Source organism: Leptopilina heterotoma, unplaced genomic scaffold, assembly GCF_015476425.1.
Source record: "Leptopilina heterotoma isolate Lh14 unplaced genomic scaffold, ASM1547642v1 Lhet_361, whole genome shotgun sequence".
NCBI lineage: Eukaryota > Metazoa > Arthropoda > Insecta > Hymenoptera > Figitidae > Leptopilina > Leptopilina heterotoma.
Window position 1 is genome coordinate 258,262 of NW_025111042.1, and position 15,516 is coordinate 273,777.

At 25.1% G+C, this 15,516-nt stretch overlaps 2 protein-coding genes across 3 annotated transcripts; both read left to right on the plus strand.

The window, feature by feature from the left end:
• The first annotated feature begins 629 nt into the window (after positions 1-629).
• LOC122505641 lies at positions 630-10,118 on the plus strand. Its single transcript, XM_043617394.1, has 20 exons — positions 630-732; positions 992-1,109; positions 1,307-1,571; positions 1,661-1,753; positions 1,837-1,927; positions 2,111-2,247; positions 2,348-2,527; positions 3,209-3,365; positions 3,624-3,743; positions 5,063-5,180; positions 5,298-5,565; positions 5,669-5,761; positions 5,866-5,956; positions 6,097-6,233; positions 6,323-6,455; positions 8,204-8,328; positions 9,318-9,408; positions 9,577-9,713; positions 9,812-9,944; positions 10,065-10,118. Exons 1-20 carry the CDS (start codon positions 643-645, stop codon positions 10,116-10,118), a joined length of 2,631 nt encoding a protein of 876 aa, XP_043473329.1. The 5' UTR covers positions 630-642.
• Positions 10,119-11,471: 1,353 nt separating this feature from the next.
• On the plus strand, positions 11,472-14,463 carry LOC122505620 (putative odorant receptor 85d). 2 transcript variants are annotated; one of them, XM_043617362.1, is made up of 7 exons: positions 11,472-11,735; positions 12,856-13,153; positions 13,249-13,341; positions 13,463-13,553; positions 13,627-13,763; positions 14,042-14,174; positions 14,330-14,463. In XM_043617362.1, exons 2-7 carry the CDS (start codon positions 12,927-12,929, stop codon positions 14,372-14,374), a joined length of 726 nt encoding a protein of 241 aa, XP_043473297.1. In that variant the 5' UTR covers positions 11,472-11,735; positions 12,856-12,926; the 3' UTR covers positions 14,375-14,463. The 2 variants fall into 2 exon arrangements, with proteins under 2 accessions (XP_043473297.1, XP_043473296.1); XM_043617361.1 differs by having other exon boundaries at positions 14,042-14,425.
• The last annotated feature ends 1,053 nt before the right edge of the window (positions 14,464-15,516 follow it).

Sequence of the window (15,516 nt, forward strand, 5' to 3'; positions counted from 1 at the left end):
TTGGGTCGATTAGGTCTAACTACTGCTTTTTTACTTTTTGTAACAATATTTAGTAATTATTTACATTTTTACTGACGGAACAGATCTTGTTAGTACGATTCAAAAATGTTATGTTTCATCATTAATGATCTGTTTCTTAGAAAACTATACTCCAGTAAAGGTTAATGCCTATACATGGGCATTAAAAAATAAAAATCTAGAGGCTTGATTCTAGTTCAGAAATATTTATAAAGGTAATTGAAAACTAAACTTCTTTAAAAGTTTCTTCCCAAGTAATTTTAAGAGAATTAACAATGTATTTCTAGTTTAGTTATCCTGGGAAAGTTAATTTAACAGTAATTTATTATTTCAAGGTAAGAAAAAGTATCAGTTCACCATTATACCTTCTGATAAAAATGACTAAACTGTTTGATAACCGTTATTTTTATTTGCTTAAATTTTTCTTAACATGTCTCGGCCAATGGCCTTTTCATAATAAAAAACGGAACCTTTGCATTCAGTGTTTCGTATTCTTTAATTTATTAATATTCACTACGTCATTGGTAATTTTTCTCTATTTTCATATATGAAATTATTGTAGAATTAACATTTGAAATACTAATTTTTCCTCAGACTGGAGGTTGTTATAAAGCACGGGATGATATGGAAAAATTGATTGAGTGCATCGCAATAGATATTACGTCAATTACTCTTTTGTGTGTTATGATTGTACTTTATTTTAAACAAAATAAGGTAAAGGTCCAAAAGGTGGAGATGGGTTTTTGTAATTTAGAAATGTTTAACTACTTAGAACTGATAACCTACCAGGGTTAAAAAAAAATTTGGGCAAAAAAAAATTGTTTGTTCCAAAAAGATTCTTAAAACCTTTCATGCCCGGAAAATAAGGTTTAAAAAAATTTTAAGAATATTAATATGTTTGTAAAAACGTTTTAGGAAAGTTTTTGGAACGAACATAGTTTCTTGTTTTGTTGTCGAGTATTCTTTTTTATAGATTAGAGAATTGTTCATTGAAACGGAATCTATTTGGAAATTTTGGTCATCTATCCCGGAAAGAAAAATTATTTCCACCCACGCAAATTATGGAAGACTTATTACAATTATCTGTATAGGTCAAGTTGTTGTCTGCAAATCTCTTTCATCTTTCTTTACTTTATTTATTAATTAAAAAAGAATTATAATTTTGATTATTAATTTTTTAATTTAGAGTTTAAATCGAGGAATTAATTTTTAATGTAGGGTATTAATTTTTAAAAAATTTTTGTCAGTTTTACACAGATGGAATTTATTGAAAGATTATTATTTTTAGGAATCCTATCGGGAGCAGTAGCTGCTTATATAATACAGCCGATATTTCCACGACTTCTCGATATTATTGTACCTCTAAATGAATCAAGATCAAAGGAAGCGCCATATCCAATCTATTACTTTCTTAACTATTCCGAAAAACATTTCAATTGGATCGTCCTTTATTTTACATGTAACTCCTTTTCAATACTAATTATTTTAATTGCCTTTGAATCTGTTTTAGCTGTTAGTATCGAACATGCATGTGGTTTATTCAAATTAATCAGGTAACATGAATTTTCATTACAATTTTCAAAGTTTAAATTTTAATTTTGAAATTTTGAAAAAGAAGTTATATAAAAAATTTTTGTTTCAGTTTAAATTTAAGAACGCTTAATGCTAAAATGACGGAAATGGAAAATTTGCAAATAGTTTATTTTTGCGTGGAGCAACATAATCAAGCTATTAAGTTTGTATTTGTAAAAATTTTTTAAAAGTATTCCAGAAAATTTTTTTTTATATAAAAATGTAATTTTTTATTTTTTATTATAGATATTGCGATATTATTGAATCGATTTACAGTCCTTGTCTTTTCTTCGTAGTGTCGGTGAATTGTATGTTCTTTTCTCTCTCACTATATGAGGTGTATATTCAGATAATTTCAAAATAAAATTTGTTTAACTTTTGAAGATTAAATTTTTTTCTGTAAAATTTAGAAAAAAATTTCTATTCATGTACATACTTCTATTAAATTTCCATTTAGTATTTTTAATCTATTACTTTATCTCTAAAGTTTTGGTTTCTAATGAAAATGATCATTTTTTAGATTGTTACGCATCTTAATGATTTTGCAATAGCTGCTAAATTCGGATTGTTCGTTTTCTCTTCCTCAACGAATCTTATGATTCCAAATTTTTTTTCCCAAAGACTAATGGACCACAGTACCGAACTCGCAGATATTGTGTAATATTTCTTTATATTTTCTAACAACAGGTTTTATTATTATTTTTAAAAACTATCAAGTATAGTTTTTGTGTAATAAATGAATTTTCGGTTTTGCTAGATATGATATTCCTTGGAATCAAATGCAATTGAGAGTAAAAAGAAATTTTGTTTTTATTATGATGAGGAGCAGAATTCCGTGCAAAATAACAGCTGGGAAAATGTTGGATTTATCATTTAGAACTGCTACAGCGGTAAGAATTTTTCTCTTTCGATTTTTGAAGATTATCATCTTTAGAAATAATTCTTCTTATTAGTGATAAAAAATTTAAAACACTAACTGTGATTTTAAAAAATGGACAATTACTAATTTTAATACTTTAGGTTCTTCAGACTTCTTTCTCGTATTTTACTTTGCTGTTATCAACGACAACCTAGAGGATTTTGACTATTTTAGCAAAAGGGAAAATGGAAATAAAAATTATATGGAAATTGTAAAATTTGTAAAAGAAATTAGCGACCTAGTGGGTTAGAATATAAAAATTTTGAATTCCGATGTCGAAGTTTATTGTCTTTAATAGTAGACAGATTTTTCACTGATAAGAAGTAAATTTGTTTCTTTATGAAAAGTAAACTTACTTCCTGCTCGAAGATTGAGGGAGAACTGACAGCGAAGTCACATATGGAGACTAAAGAAGGGTGAAAATTCTATAGTGAACGTTCAACAAAGAATTATTTATAAAGATAATTATGGAGATATTAAATGTCCCTTGAAAACATATTCAAGATAATTACAACTTTAGGTTTATTCTGTTAAAAGATGATTTAAAATTCCCTTTTGGAAATTCAAATAATACTTTGTTCTTTTCTGAATGGATGAAAACGGAATAAATAATTTATGTTATAGGCATTGATTTTATCGCGAGTTAGCTTTTTACTTTTATCCGCTAAGAAATCGTGTGACTTAACCGAACCCTTTCAGGTGGAATATAATGTCGAACACCTTCGACAATCATTATTTTTATGTCAATAAATTCTTCTTATCTTGCATTGGCCAGTGGCCTTTTCATAACGAAAAGCGAAATTTTTCCATTCAGTGTTTCATCATTCTGCATCTATTCATTTTCTTTATTCCAACGGTAATATTTATTAATTAAAATTTTAATTCTCAGAGTTTTTTCACTTTCAAAAATATGTAGTGTTTTTAAAATACAGTACAATTTTCAAAAAATTACTTTCAAATTTAAAAATTTTTTTAATGTTCTATTTGAAAAACTTTTAAAGTTGCAAAAATAACCAGACTCAAATAGAAATTGGAATCTTAAAATTTTTAAAATACGAAATTTCGAAATTTTAAAAATTTTCAGTAAAATTAACAAAAATGTTTTTTTTTCTAGGCAACTGGTTTTTTTAAAGCATGCGGAAACATGAATACACTAACGGAGTGTATACCAACAGTTTGTTCAGGAATAACTTCTCTTAGTTTTAGCATTATTTTCTTATTTAAACAAGAGAAGGTTAATTCTTTGATAATTTATGAAAAATTTCCAATTTTTCTGACTAAAAGACTATTTCTTAAAATTTCAGGGTGGCCACTTTTTTATAAAAAAAATTCACTGATATTTCCCGGTCTCTTCAATTTTTTAAAAATTTTTATTAAAATTATTTTAAAAACTTGAAAGAAATTGTATATAAAATTCAATTACTGTAAAAATTTTCAATTAAAATTTATTAAAGGAATTCCCTTATTTAAAAGAAATTGAAAGAAATTCTTCAAGAGAATTCAATTAGGATTTTCAAAAATTTTAATAAAACTCTTTGCAAAAATTCAATTAGGTATTTCCATAAATAATAAAATTCTTTTGTAGAAATTCAATGAAAAAAATTCTTTGCAAGAAATCAATTATTTTTATAAAGTAATAACATTCTTTTGAAAAATTCAATATTATTTTTATGAATAGTAAAATTTTTAGCCAAATATTCAATTTTTTAAAATAATTTTTAATAAAATTTCACGAAAGAATTCAATTTTTTTTCTTAATTCGTTATAAAATTTTTTAAAAGAATTCAATTATTTTCTAAAATTTTTAAAAATCCTTCGAAAAAATTCAATTATTTTTAATAATACTACTTTGAAAATAATTCATGAAAGAATCCTATTTTTTTTTAAATTCTTAATAAAATTTCACGACTAAATTCAATTATTTTTTGAAATTTTAATAAATCTTTCATAATTAAATTCTTTTTTTAAATATAGTAAAATCTTTGCAAAAATTCAATTATTTTCAATAAATTTTCACGAAAGAATTCAATTTTTTTTTTAATTCGTTATAAAATTTTTTCTCAAGAATTCAATTATTTTCTAAAATTTTAATAAATCTTTCGAAACAATTCAATTATTTTTTTAAAAAGTAAAATCTTTGCAAAAATTCAATTATCTTCTAAAATTTAATAAATCCTTCGAAACACTTCAATTTTTAAAGATTTTTATTAAAATTATTTTTGAAAATTGTAATGAAATTCTAAAAAGATGTTAATTATTTTCTAAAAATTTTAATAAAATTCAATAACTTAATTGTTTAATTTCAATTATTAAGAAACACGGTTATTTTAAAAACTTTAAAAATCATTGAATTTCCAAAAAATTTTGTAATACATTTTTTTTTTAATATCTTTAATCGTAAAATCATTTACTGTCATTTCCCGGGTTTTCCCGGTACAAAAAAAAAATGCTTTTTCATTTTCCGGTTTTCATGGTTTCCCGGTCCAGCGGCCATCCTGAATTAAAATTAATGAAATTAGTTTTTAAATTTTAAATTTCTATTATTTTTTACAGTTGATAAAACTTTATCGAGAAATCAAATTCGATTGGGAATGTTTGTCCTCTGATCAGGATCAATTAATTATTTCAAAACACGCAAATCATGGACGACGGTTCACAATTTTTTTTACAGGTCAAACTTTATTTTTATAAAAGAAGGAAAAAGTTACATTACATTAAATTCTCATTACATGAGAAGATATTTTTTTTTTTAGAATTTTCGAATTCAATAAATGGCACCAATTTCCAGGATGCATAATTGGCTCATTAATAACATATAATACACTAATGTCATCAACTCCACAATTTTTCAATATGATTTTACCAGTGAACGAATCGCGAACAAATCAACTACCATGTCATGTGTATTATTTTTTTAATTATTCGGAAAAATATTTTTACTGGATTATTGTACATTTTTCCTTTAATACACTATTGGAGACGGTGATTTTTATTGTTTTCGAATCAGTTTTGGCTGTGTCCATTGAGCATGCATGTGGATTATTCAAAAAAATTGGGTAATTTTAAAATGTAATTTAAAAAAAAAATTATTTTGGTTACTTTTTTTTTTTTTTTTTTTTTTTTTACTTTTTTTTTAGTAAATTTTTGGTATTTTTTTAGTTTACATGTGCAGAAAATTAATTGTACTGATACGGAAAAAGATAACTTGAGAGCCCTGATGTATTGCGTTTCGGAACATAATCGAGCAATTGAGTTTGTATATTATTTGGAAAATTTCCTATTGTACTTGAAAATACGATTTTGAAAATATTTATATATTAAAATTAATATTTAATTTTTGAAAATTAAATTTTTAGATTTTGTGGCAGTATTAAAGCTCTTTACTGGCCGTGCTTTATGTTCATAGTTACATTAAATAGTATTTTTATTTCCGTTTCTCTGATTCAAGTGAGTATTATTTAAAATTTTTGTTTATTATTTCAAAAAGTATAATTAACTTTTATTAATTTACTTCTACTATAATTTTTAGAAAATTTCAAATTAAATTAAATTCAAAATTAACAATTTCCGTATTTATTTTTTCACAGATTGTTGCACATTCGAATAATTTCATAGTAGCTGTTAAATATGGGGCCTTTGTTGGAAATTCCATGATTCACCTGTTTTTTAACACACACTTTGCGCAAAGAATAATGGACTACAGTACTGGTCTTACAGATACTGTGTAATATTTTATTTCAAAAAAAAAAAAAAAAAAAAAAAAAAGAAAAAAATCAGGGACTTGTCTATAAAGAAGATCGTTTAAATTTACAGATACAATTCTTTGTGGTATAAAAAACCGTCTGGAATAAGAAAAAGTTTGTTACTCATTATGATAAGAAGCAGAATTCCTTGTAACATAACTGCTGTTAAATTGTTAAACATATCACTGAGGAGTGCTTGTTGGGTAAGAATTTCCAAAAAAAAATCTTTAGTTTAGCAATTTTTATATTTATATATATACAGTCGAACCTGTCGCTGGGGAATTTTGATAAAAAGTTATTTAAAAAATTTTTTTTTATTCAAAAATTTTGCAATATGAATTATTTTTCCACGGTCTAGGAATATTGTACAAAAATATTACAAAATTATAAGACAATTTTCTATGTATTGTTTGCAGTAATAAAATTTAGAAAATCGAGTTGCATTTCAACAGGTTTCACTGTATTTATTTTATATTAATATATTCGATAAAGAATACTTGATTGTATTTACAAAAAAATTTATTATTTTTACATTAACATCTTACTAATGTGGACTTCTCATAATATGTTTTAGACTTTTATCTCGTATTTCACTATGATGTTATCAACCACAACTTGAAGAGTTTATGAAATTACAATTACAATTACAATGGCTTACAGTGACTCCTTCTTAAATATTTTATCTTTTATTTATATATAGAAAAAATCACTTGTTAATTTCGAAAATAAAAAAGTTTATTGAGAATTAAAGAAAAGATTTAATTATTAATTAAAATTAATAGGTTTGTCTGCAATATTTTGATAAATTTTTCCCCCTCATTCATATTGACTATAATAATTTAAAAAAAATTGACTTAATTTGACTAACATATTACATATGGTTTAAAATCAAAGCAGAAGAGAACTGTTGTTTCTTACGTTTAAAGAGAGACTAATAAAAAAAAATCCACGCAGGAGGATATAGCCATTAGAAGCTAGAGACACAAATTCAGCATAGAAATATTTATAAAGATTATAATCGAAAACTACAAACTCGCAGAGTGGAGTAATTTCAAGAAAAATTAATATTGAACGTCTTGTAAAAAGTACCTGTAGGTAAATTTATCTATGGTGTCAAGGTGAGAAAAAAATCCGCAATTCTGAATTATAATTTCTAACAGAAATGACTGACTTTTTTGATAGTCGTTATTTTTATTTGATGAAGTTATTTTTGTCCTCCCTTGGCCATTGGCCTTTTTACAGTCGAAAACGAAATTTTACTATTCATATTTTCATCTTTTTGAGTCTTTCCACTTTTCTTATTTTTTTGGTAAATGTTTCTCCAAATAAATATTTAATTTATAACTTAAGTGTATTGAATCTTATAAGATTAAAAATCCGTATAATATTTAAATTTCAAAATCGATAGACGGCAGGTTTTTTTAATATATGGGGTGATGATGAGAAAATAATTGAGTGTCTCGCCATACATTTTGCAACAGTTAACGTCTGGACTATAATCAATGTTTTCTTTTTTAAACAAGAAAAGGTATAATTTTCACGATTTGTATATTTTTATATTGTCCATTTGGTCTTTTATTATTCGAATTAAAAAAATAAGAAAGTAATTAGTATTTAGTCATATATATATCATAAGATTTTAATCATAAAACAAAAAAATAATGTTCGTAATATTTTTAGTAGATAAAAAAATTACTGAACGAAATAGAATCAATATGGAAATTTTGGCCTTCTGTTCAGGAACAATTAATTATTTCTACTCATGCAAATTATGGAAGACTTGTCACTATAATCTGTATAGGTTCATATTGTACCATTTTAACTAATTCTTAACTATTAATTTATAAAATTTCCCATTTTTATATTCTACTTTCAGTTATTTTTAGTTTGTTAAATTTTGTTCAAGTTTGTTAAAGTTTATAAAAGTTTATCAAAGTTTACTCTAAATTAGCATACATTTTTAGGAAGTCTGATGGGAGGATGTATTGGTTACGTAATGCCGCCGCTATTTCCACAATTTCTTGATATTGTTGCACCTCTAAATGAATCAAGACCAAAGGATTTGCCCTTCCCTTTGTATTACTTTGTTGACTACTCTGAGGAACATTTCTATTGGGTCACTACTTTTGCTGCATTTAACTGTTTCGTTTTAGTTTTTGTTTACATTTTTTTCGAGTCCTTTCTAGCAGTTAGCATCGAACATGCTTGCGGACTATTTGAATTAATCGGGTAACTCATATGATCTCTACAACCAGAAATTTATCTCTTGGATCAAAATTTTCTTTTGGGTCGAAAGAAGATTTTCTGTTTTGAATCCCTTTTATACTTTTTTTTTTATCCAAAATAGAAAACCTTCTTTTGACCCAAAAGGAAATTTTGATCCAAGAACTTTTCTTCTGGTCCAAAACAGAAAAGCTTCTTTTGACCCAAAAGGATATTTTGATCCTTTATTTAGTATAAAAGGAATAAAAAATAGAAAATCTTCTTTTGATCCCAAAAGAAATTTTTGATCCAAGAAATTTTGATCCCTTTTATACTAATAGGGATTCAAACTAGAAAATCTTCTTTTGGTCCAAAACAAAATTTTGATCCAAGAACTTTTTTTATGATTCAAAACAGAAAACCTTCTTTTGACCCAAAGGGAAATTTTTATCCTTTATTTAGTATAAAAGGGATACAAAATAGAAAATCTTCTTTTGAGCCAAAAGAAAATTTTGATCGATTTTATACTAAAAGGGATTCAAAATAGAAAACCTTCTTTTGACCCAAAAGGAAATTTTTATCCAAGAAATTTTCTTCTGGTCCAAAACAGAAAACCTTCTTTTGACCCAAGAGAAAATTTTTATCCAAAAGATAGGAAAAGATACTAAAGAGATATAAATATAAAAGAATAAATATTTTTCAGCGTACATTTGAGAAAAATTAGTAATAAAAAAGCCGAAATGGAGAATTTAAAGATAGTATCCTATTGCGTGGAGCAACATAATCGAGCAATTGAGTTTGTATATTTAAAAAAAGAAAATTATTTTAATATTCGTCAAAGATTTTATAAATTTTCTTCACAGATATTGCGACGACATCGAATCGATATACAGTCCATGCTTTTTTGTCGTAATATCATTGAATTGCATTTTCTTTTCTCTTTCTCTAATTGAGGTGAAAATTTTTAAATATTTACATGTTTCTTTGACTCTATTTTTCTCAATTTAAATGACTCATTAAATTTTTTTGTTTCCATCATAAATATTACAAAAATTTTGCATTATTTTCAACTAAAAGAACAAAGTGTCTCAAATTTCTTTCTTCTTTTTAACATTGTTTTAGGTTGTCACACATATTGATGATTTTGAAATTGTTTTAAAGTTTGGAGTCCTCACTAGTGCATCCGGAGTGAATCTTGTGATTGACAGTTTTTTATCGCAAAAATTAATGGACTACAGTACTCGTATCGCTGATATTGTGTATAATATTTTTAAAAAATTATCAATCTTCCAAGTAAAATTAAAAATATTTTTGAACATTCATAATTTTTTTAAAAATAAAAACCATAAATTTACAGATACGATATTGAATGGGATCAAATTCCAGTGAGAGTGCAAAAAAATTTAATACTCATTATGATAAGATGTAGAAATCCTTGTAAAATTACAGCTGGCAAAATGTTGGATATATCATATCAAACGGGTGTGGCGGTAAGAATTTTAAGTTTTTAATTAATTTAATTATGTTTTTAAAGCAGTTTTTAATTAATTATTTTTTCCCCTATTTATTATTATAACAGAATTTAATTTTTCATATATTTTTATTTCAAGATTGTTAAGGCTTCGTTCTCGTGTTTCACTTTGTTGTTATCGACAACTTCTTAAGGAAAAATTTTCTTTTATGGGAATAAATTTTTTTCAAACCTATTTTTTTTAAGGGAGCAAATTTTTTTTTCAATTTTCCAGGTTTTATAGTAAGATGAGAAATTTTTTTAATACTGTTTTTCATTTTTTTTTAAAAAAAAACCTACTTATTCGTTGAAGGAAAATAAAAATTTTGAGTTTTTAAGAAAAATTTAACGATTTTTATGAATCTTGGCTAAGTGGTTTGAGTCTGGGCTAAAAATGTCGGTAAATTGTCGGTGCAGAAATCTGTAGATAGAACCGTTTTAACTCCTAAACTTTTGATTTATTGCAATAAAGTAAATTTTTTGTTTACGATATTGAAATAAAAAACAAAATGTATAACATCGTGGGTAGCATTTAAATTTAAAATTATTAAACTTAAATTAGAACAGAGGATTCAAACAAAAAGAAGTATACCACCAATCCCAAAAAAGCGTATTTTAAGCATACGGAAGAATTAGTGGTGTACTCATAATTGAAAATTGTCATTCAAATCCAAAGAGTATAAGTCTTATAGTTCTTCTCTGCTCTGTGGTTGAGGGAAGACTGAAGGAAAATTCTATTTTTAAACCTATAGAAGGGTGGAATCTCGTGTGAAAATTATTTATTAAAGTACTGCTGGAAACCTGCAAAACGACTTTAGGATAATTGTCAACTACATTAAATGCACATTATAATTTCTCTTCTTCCAGGAAAATCAAATAGTACTTTGTTCTTTTCTGCAAAAGATTGAAAATGAATAAATAATTGTGTAATATTGACTTTATCTTGAAATTCCCTTCTCTGCATTGTAAAGTAATCGTCAGTCTTAAACTGACCCTTTAGGTGAAAACATAATGTCTGACACATTCGACAATCGTTATTTTTATATCAATAAATTTTTCCTTTCCTGCATTGGCCAATGGCCCTTTTATAATCAACGGCGAAATTTTTCCATCCAGTGTTTTATAATTCTACATCTATATTCATCTTTTTTATACCCACGGTAATTTTTCCTTTAATTAAAATATTTAATAACAAAATTAATATTGACAAATTTTCATTTTATTCATCTTATATATTATACCTATTATTTAATAATTAATTTTATGAATTTTACTAATATTCATTTAATTCATTTTATATTCACTTTTTTTATATTGACGAAAATATCTTTTTTTGATTTCTAGGCAAATGATTTTTTAAAGGCATGCGGAAATGTAGAAAAATTAACGGAGTGTATTCCGACAATATTTTCAGGAATCACATCTTTTGGTTTTAGCATTATTTTCTTATTTAAACAAGAAAAGGTCAATTATGTTCAATATTATGTAAAACTAGAAAAAAATTTTTTTTGCTAATAAAGAAAAAAATTATTTACTAGCAAAAAATGAAAAGTTTAAATAAAAAATTGTACTATCTTTTGGCAAAATTTTTTTAATCGCTTTTAGATCATTCCAAGTAGACAATAATTCAATAAATAATAATTTATTTTACAGTTGAGTAAACTTTATCAAGAAATCAAATTCGATTGGGAATGTTCGTCCTCTGATCAGGATCAATTAATTATTTCTAAACATGCAAATTATGGACGACGTTTCACTATATTTTTTACTGGTAAATGTATTTTTAAGTAAATCACTTAATTAAATTGATTATCGTCTCTTTCACAATATTCTTATAATGCATTTATTTAAAAAAAAATTTTTTTTAATGCAAAAGAAAACAACAAATTCTGCACCTTTACTTTTTTTTTAACCCTTTCACGTGCTCCCGGGAAGCCCAGAGATTGGATTTTGTTAAAACTTATCACTTGGGGGTTTTCGAGATCGCTGATTACGAATCTGAAGTCAGATTTTCAAAATTCAAAATGGCGGATCCAAAATGGCGGACGAAAAATATTACAAACTTAACGAATTCGTTTAAAATTTATTACTCGAGGGTTTTCGGGGTCGCTGATTACGAATCTGAAGTCAGATTTTCAAAATTCAAAATGGCGGATCCAAAATGGCGGACGAAAAATATTATATTTTAACGAATTCGTTTAAAATTTATTACTCGGGGGTTTTCGGGGTCGCTGATTACGAATCTGAACTCAGATTTAAAAAATTCAAAATGGCGGATCCAAAATGGCGGACGAAAAATATTAAAACTTAACGAATTCGTTTAAAACTTATTACTCGTGGGTTTTCAGGGTCGATGATTACGAATCTGAACTCAGATTTTCAAAATTTAAAATGGCGGATCGAATATGGCGGACGAAAATATTAAAAACTTAATGGATTGGCTTGAAATTTATTACTCGGGGGTTTTCGGGGTCGCTGATTACGAATCTGAACTCAGATTTTCAAAATTCAAAATGGTGGACGAAAATATTAAAAATTTAACGGATTGGCTTGAAATTTATTACTTGGGGGGTTTTCGGGGTCGCTGATTACGAATCTGAACTCAGATTTTCAAAATTCAAAATGGTGGACGAAAATATTAAAAATTTAACGGATTGGCTTGAAATTTATTACTTGGGGGGTTTTCGGGGTCGCTGATTATGAATCTGAAGTCAGATTTTCAAAATTCAAAATGTCAGATCTCCAAGTAACAGGTTTCAAGCAAATTTGATGAATTTTGAAAAAAAGGCCGCCATATTGGACCCGACATTTTGAAAAATTCTAATATTATATACAATTTAAGTGTTATGTACAGTACAAAAATATAATAATACCTATGAAAACTTTTTTAGAGTTTATTTGAATACAATTAATCGACCAAATTCTAGGATGTATAATTGGCTCGTTTATTACTTACACATTAATGTCAACGAATCCAAAAGTATTTAATTTCATTTTATCATTAAATGAATCACGATCAAATAAATTACCATTTCGAGTGTATTATTTTAATTACTCGGAGAAATATTTTTATTGGATCATTATACATTTGTCGTTCAATACATTTTTGGAAACAGTTATTTTCATTGTTTTTGAATCCGTTTTGGCTGTTTCCATTGAGCATGCATGTGGATTATTTAAAAAAATTGGGTAATATAATTTCTTTTAATTAATTTTGTAATTAAATAAAATTATTTTTCCATTTTGATATTTCTTGCTATTAATGAGTATTTTTTGGATTTTAGTTTACATATAGAGAAAATAAATGGCAATGATAATGAGAAATATAATAAAATAGCGTTGATTCATTGCGTGTTGGAGCATAATCGAGCAATTGAGTTTGTACATTCAGAAAAATTGTTTTAACATTTTTGATTTTTTTTTTTAAATTGTAATTTAAAAAAAAAAGTTTTTGTTTAAAACAGTAATAAAATAAAAATAAAAGTTTTTCTTGGATAGATTCTGCGATAGCATTAAAAGTCTCTACTGGCCTTGCTTTATGTTCATAGTGACATTAAATAAAATTTTCATTTCCTTTTTTTTTATTCAGGTGAGCTATATTTCACGATTTTATTAATCTTTTGCGATTCCAAATATACATATTAGGATTTATTTTTTCACAGATTGTTGCACATTCGAATAATTTTATAGTAGCTGTCAAATATGGGGCCTTTATTGGAAATTCCATAGTTCATCTATTTTTTAACACTTTCTTCGCTCAAAGAATAATTGACTACAGTGCTGGTCTCACAGATATTGTGTAATATTTTATTTCAAAGGTTTAATTTTAAAATGATTTATATATAAAAATTTTATAAATTATTCATTTTTTCATAGTTTTAAATTTATATTTAAGTTTGTTTTTAAATTAAAATTTTAAAATAAAATTAAATAAATTTAAAATAATTAAAATTATATTTTATTTAAATATTTTTATTTACAAAATTAATTCGACATAAAGTTTAGAGTTCTGTTCGTAAAAATTGTGTCTCAATTTTTAATTCATTTTTAAAATATGTAATTTATATCAATTTACAGATACAATTCTCTTTGGTACAAGAAACCGAGTAGAATAAGAAAAAGTTTGTTACTCATTATGATAAGAAGTAAAATTCCCTGCAATATTGCTGCTGTTAAATTGTTGAATGTATCACTAAGGAGTGCTTGCTGGGTAAGAATGTGTCAAATTTTTATTTTTTTTTGGCCTCTAATGACAATTTTTTTTTAAATTAAAAATTCTTTGTTATTAAAAACGTAAAAATATCTAATTTATGTCGATCCTTTTTTATAATTTCACTGATGTTAATAATTTATAAGATCTTTTAGGTTTCTATCTGGTATTTTACCTTCATGATATCAACAAAAACTTGAACAGTCATCAATATAATTAAATTACGAAAATTTGTTAAAATTATGTTTAAATTAAATCAAATTAAAATTATGTTTCGTAAAGATTCTCTCGGTAATGGAAATATAACAAAAAAAGTTGATGAATATCGATTTTTAAAATGTAATAATAACATAAAATAAAATAAAATATAACATAAAAAATCTTATTTGAAAAGAGTATTTATTCGATAAGACATTTTCTAATTGTTAATAATTCAAAATTGTAAAATTTGACTCAAAACAATTCTGCCAGGAATTAAAAAACTATTTTTGAAAAATCCGACTTGAGGAAAACACAGTTTTTTTGAAAGTATCAAATTGATACTTTAAAGTTAAAAGTGAAAAAAATTGTTACTTTCCTTTTAAAGTTATTTTTTCAATATAAATATAGTTTATTTTATTTTTATTAAATTTTTCCATTGAATGTTAATAAAAACAATAAATAATGATATCAGAGTTATTCTATTTTTGACATTTCATTAGCGAATAACAATACATAGTAAACATAACCTTACCGTGCAACCAAATCTTCATTCTTCCTTAGTTGACTGTTTTCTGATACCTTTTTAATTGCACTACATTGTGTTGTTCTACGTTAAAATTTGACACTAATTTTGCACCAGGTACATTTTTTTTCTAAAATAACATGAGGAATAGACACGTTCAAACACACGTTGACAGTGAATGAACTGAAAGAACTAAACGTTAAAAATTGCGGGAAGAAGCGTCAATTTAAAACTAAAGTGTGCTCCACACTCACTGTGGTAATGCACAATAAAGCTCAATTCAAACGACTTTTTTCAATTGCCTCACTTTCAATATTATTTTCAGGGAACTCCCTGATTATTTTTTATATGATATTAATAAAAATAACATTTATATAATAATAATGGTAACAGTAATAAAAATAATAATAATGATAATAATAATAATAATAATAATAATAATAATAATAATAATAATAATAATAATAATAATAATAATAATAATAATAATAATAATAATAATAATAAAAAGAATAATAATGATAATGATAATAATAATAAAAAATTAAAATGATAATAATAATATTAATATGGTAAATAAAGGAGAAAAAAATATAATTTTCATTGTAACATAATTTT

Coding starts and splice junctions, on each gene's coding strand:
- LOC122505641 (XM_043617394.1), top strand. CDS start 643: ATGGAAAAATTGATTGAGTGCATCGCAATAGATATTACGTCAATTACT. Junction 1,754..1,836: donor CAACATAATCAAGCTATTAA/GTTTGTATTTGT, acceptor TTTTTATTATAG/ATATTGCGATATTATTGAAT. Junction 2,248..2,347: donor ACCGAACTCGCAGATATTGT/GTAATATTTCTT, acceptor CGGTTTTGCTAG/ATATGATATTCCTTGGAATC.
- LOC122505620 (XM_043617361.1), top strand. CDS start 12,927: ATGTCAACGAATCCAAAAGTATTTAATTTCATTTTATCATTAAATGAA. Junction 13,554..13,626: donor TTTCCTTTTTTTTTATTCAG/GTGAGCTATATT, acceptor ATTTTTTCACAG/ATTGTTGCACATTCGAATAA. Junction 13,764..14,041: donor GCTGGTCTCACAGATATTGT/GTAATATTTTAT, acceptor ATCAATTTACAG/ATACAATTCTCTTTGGTACA.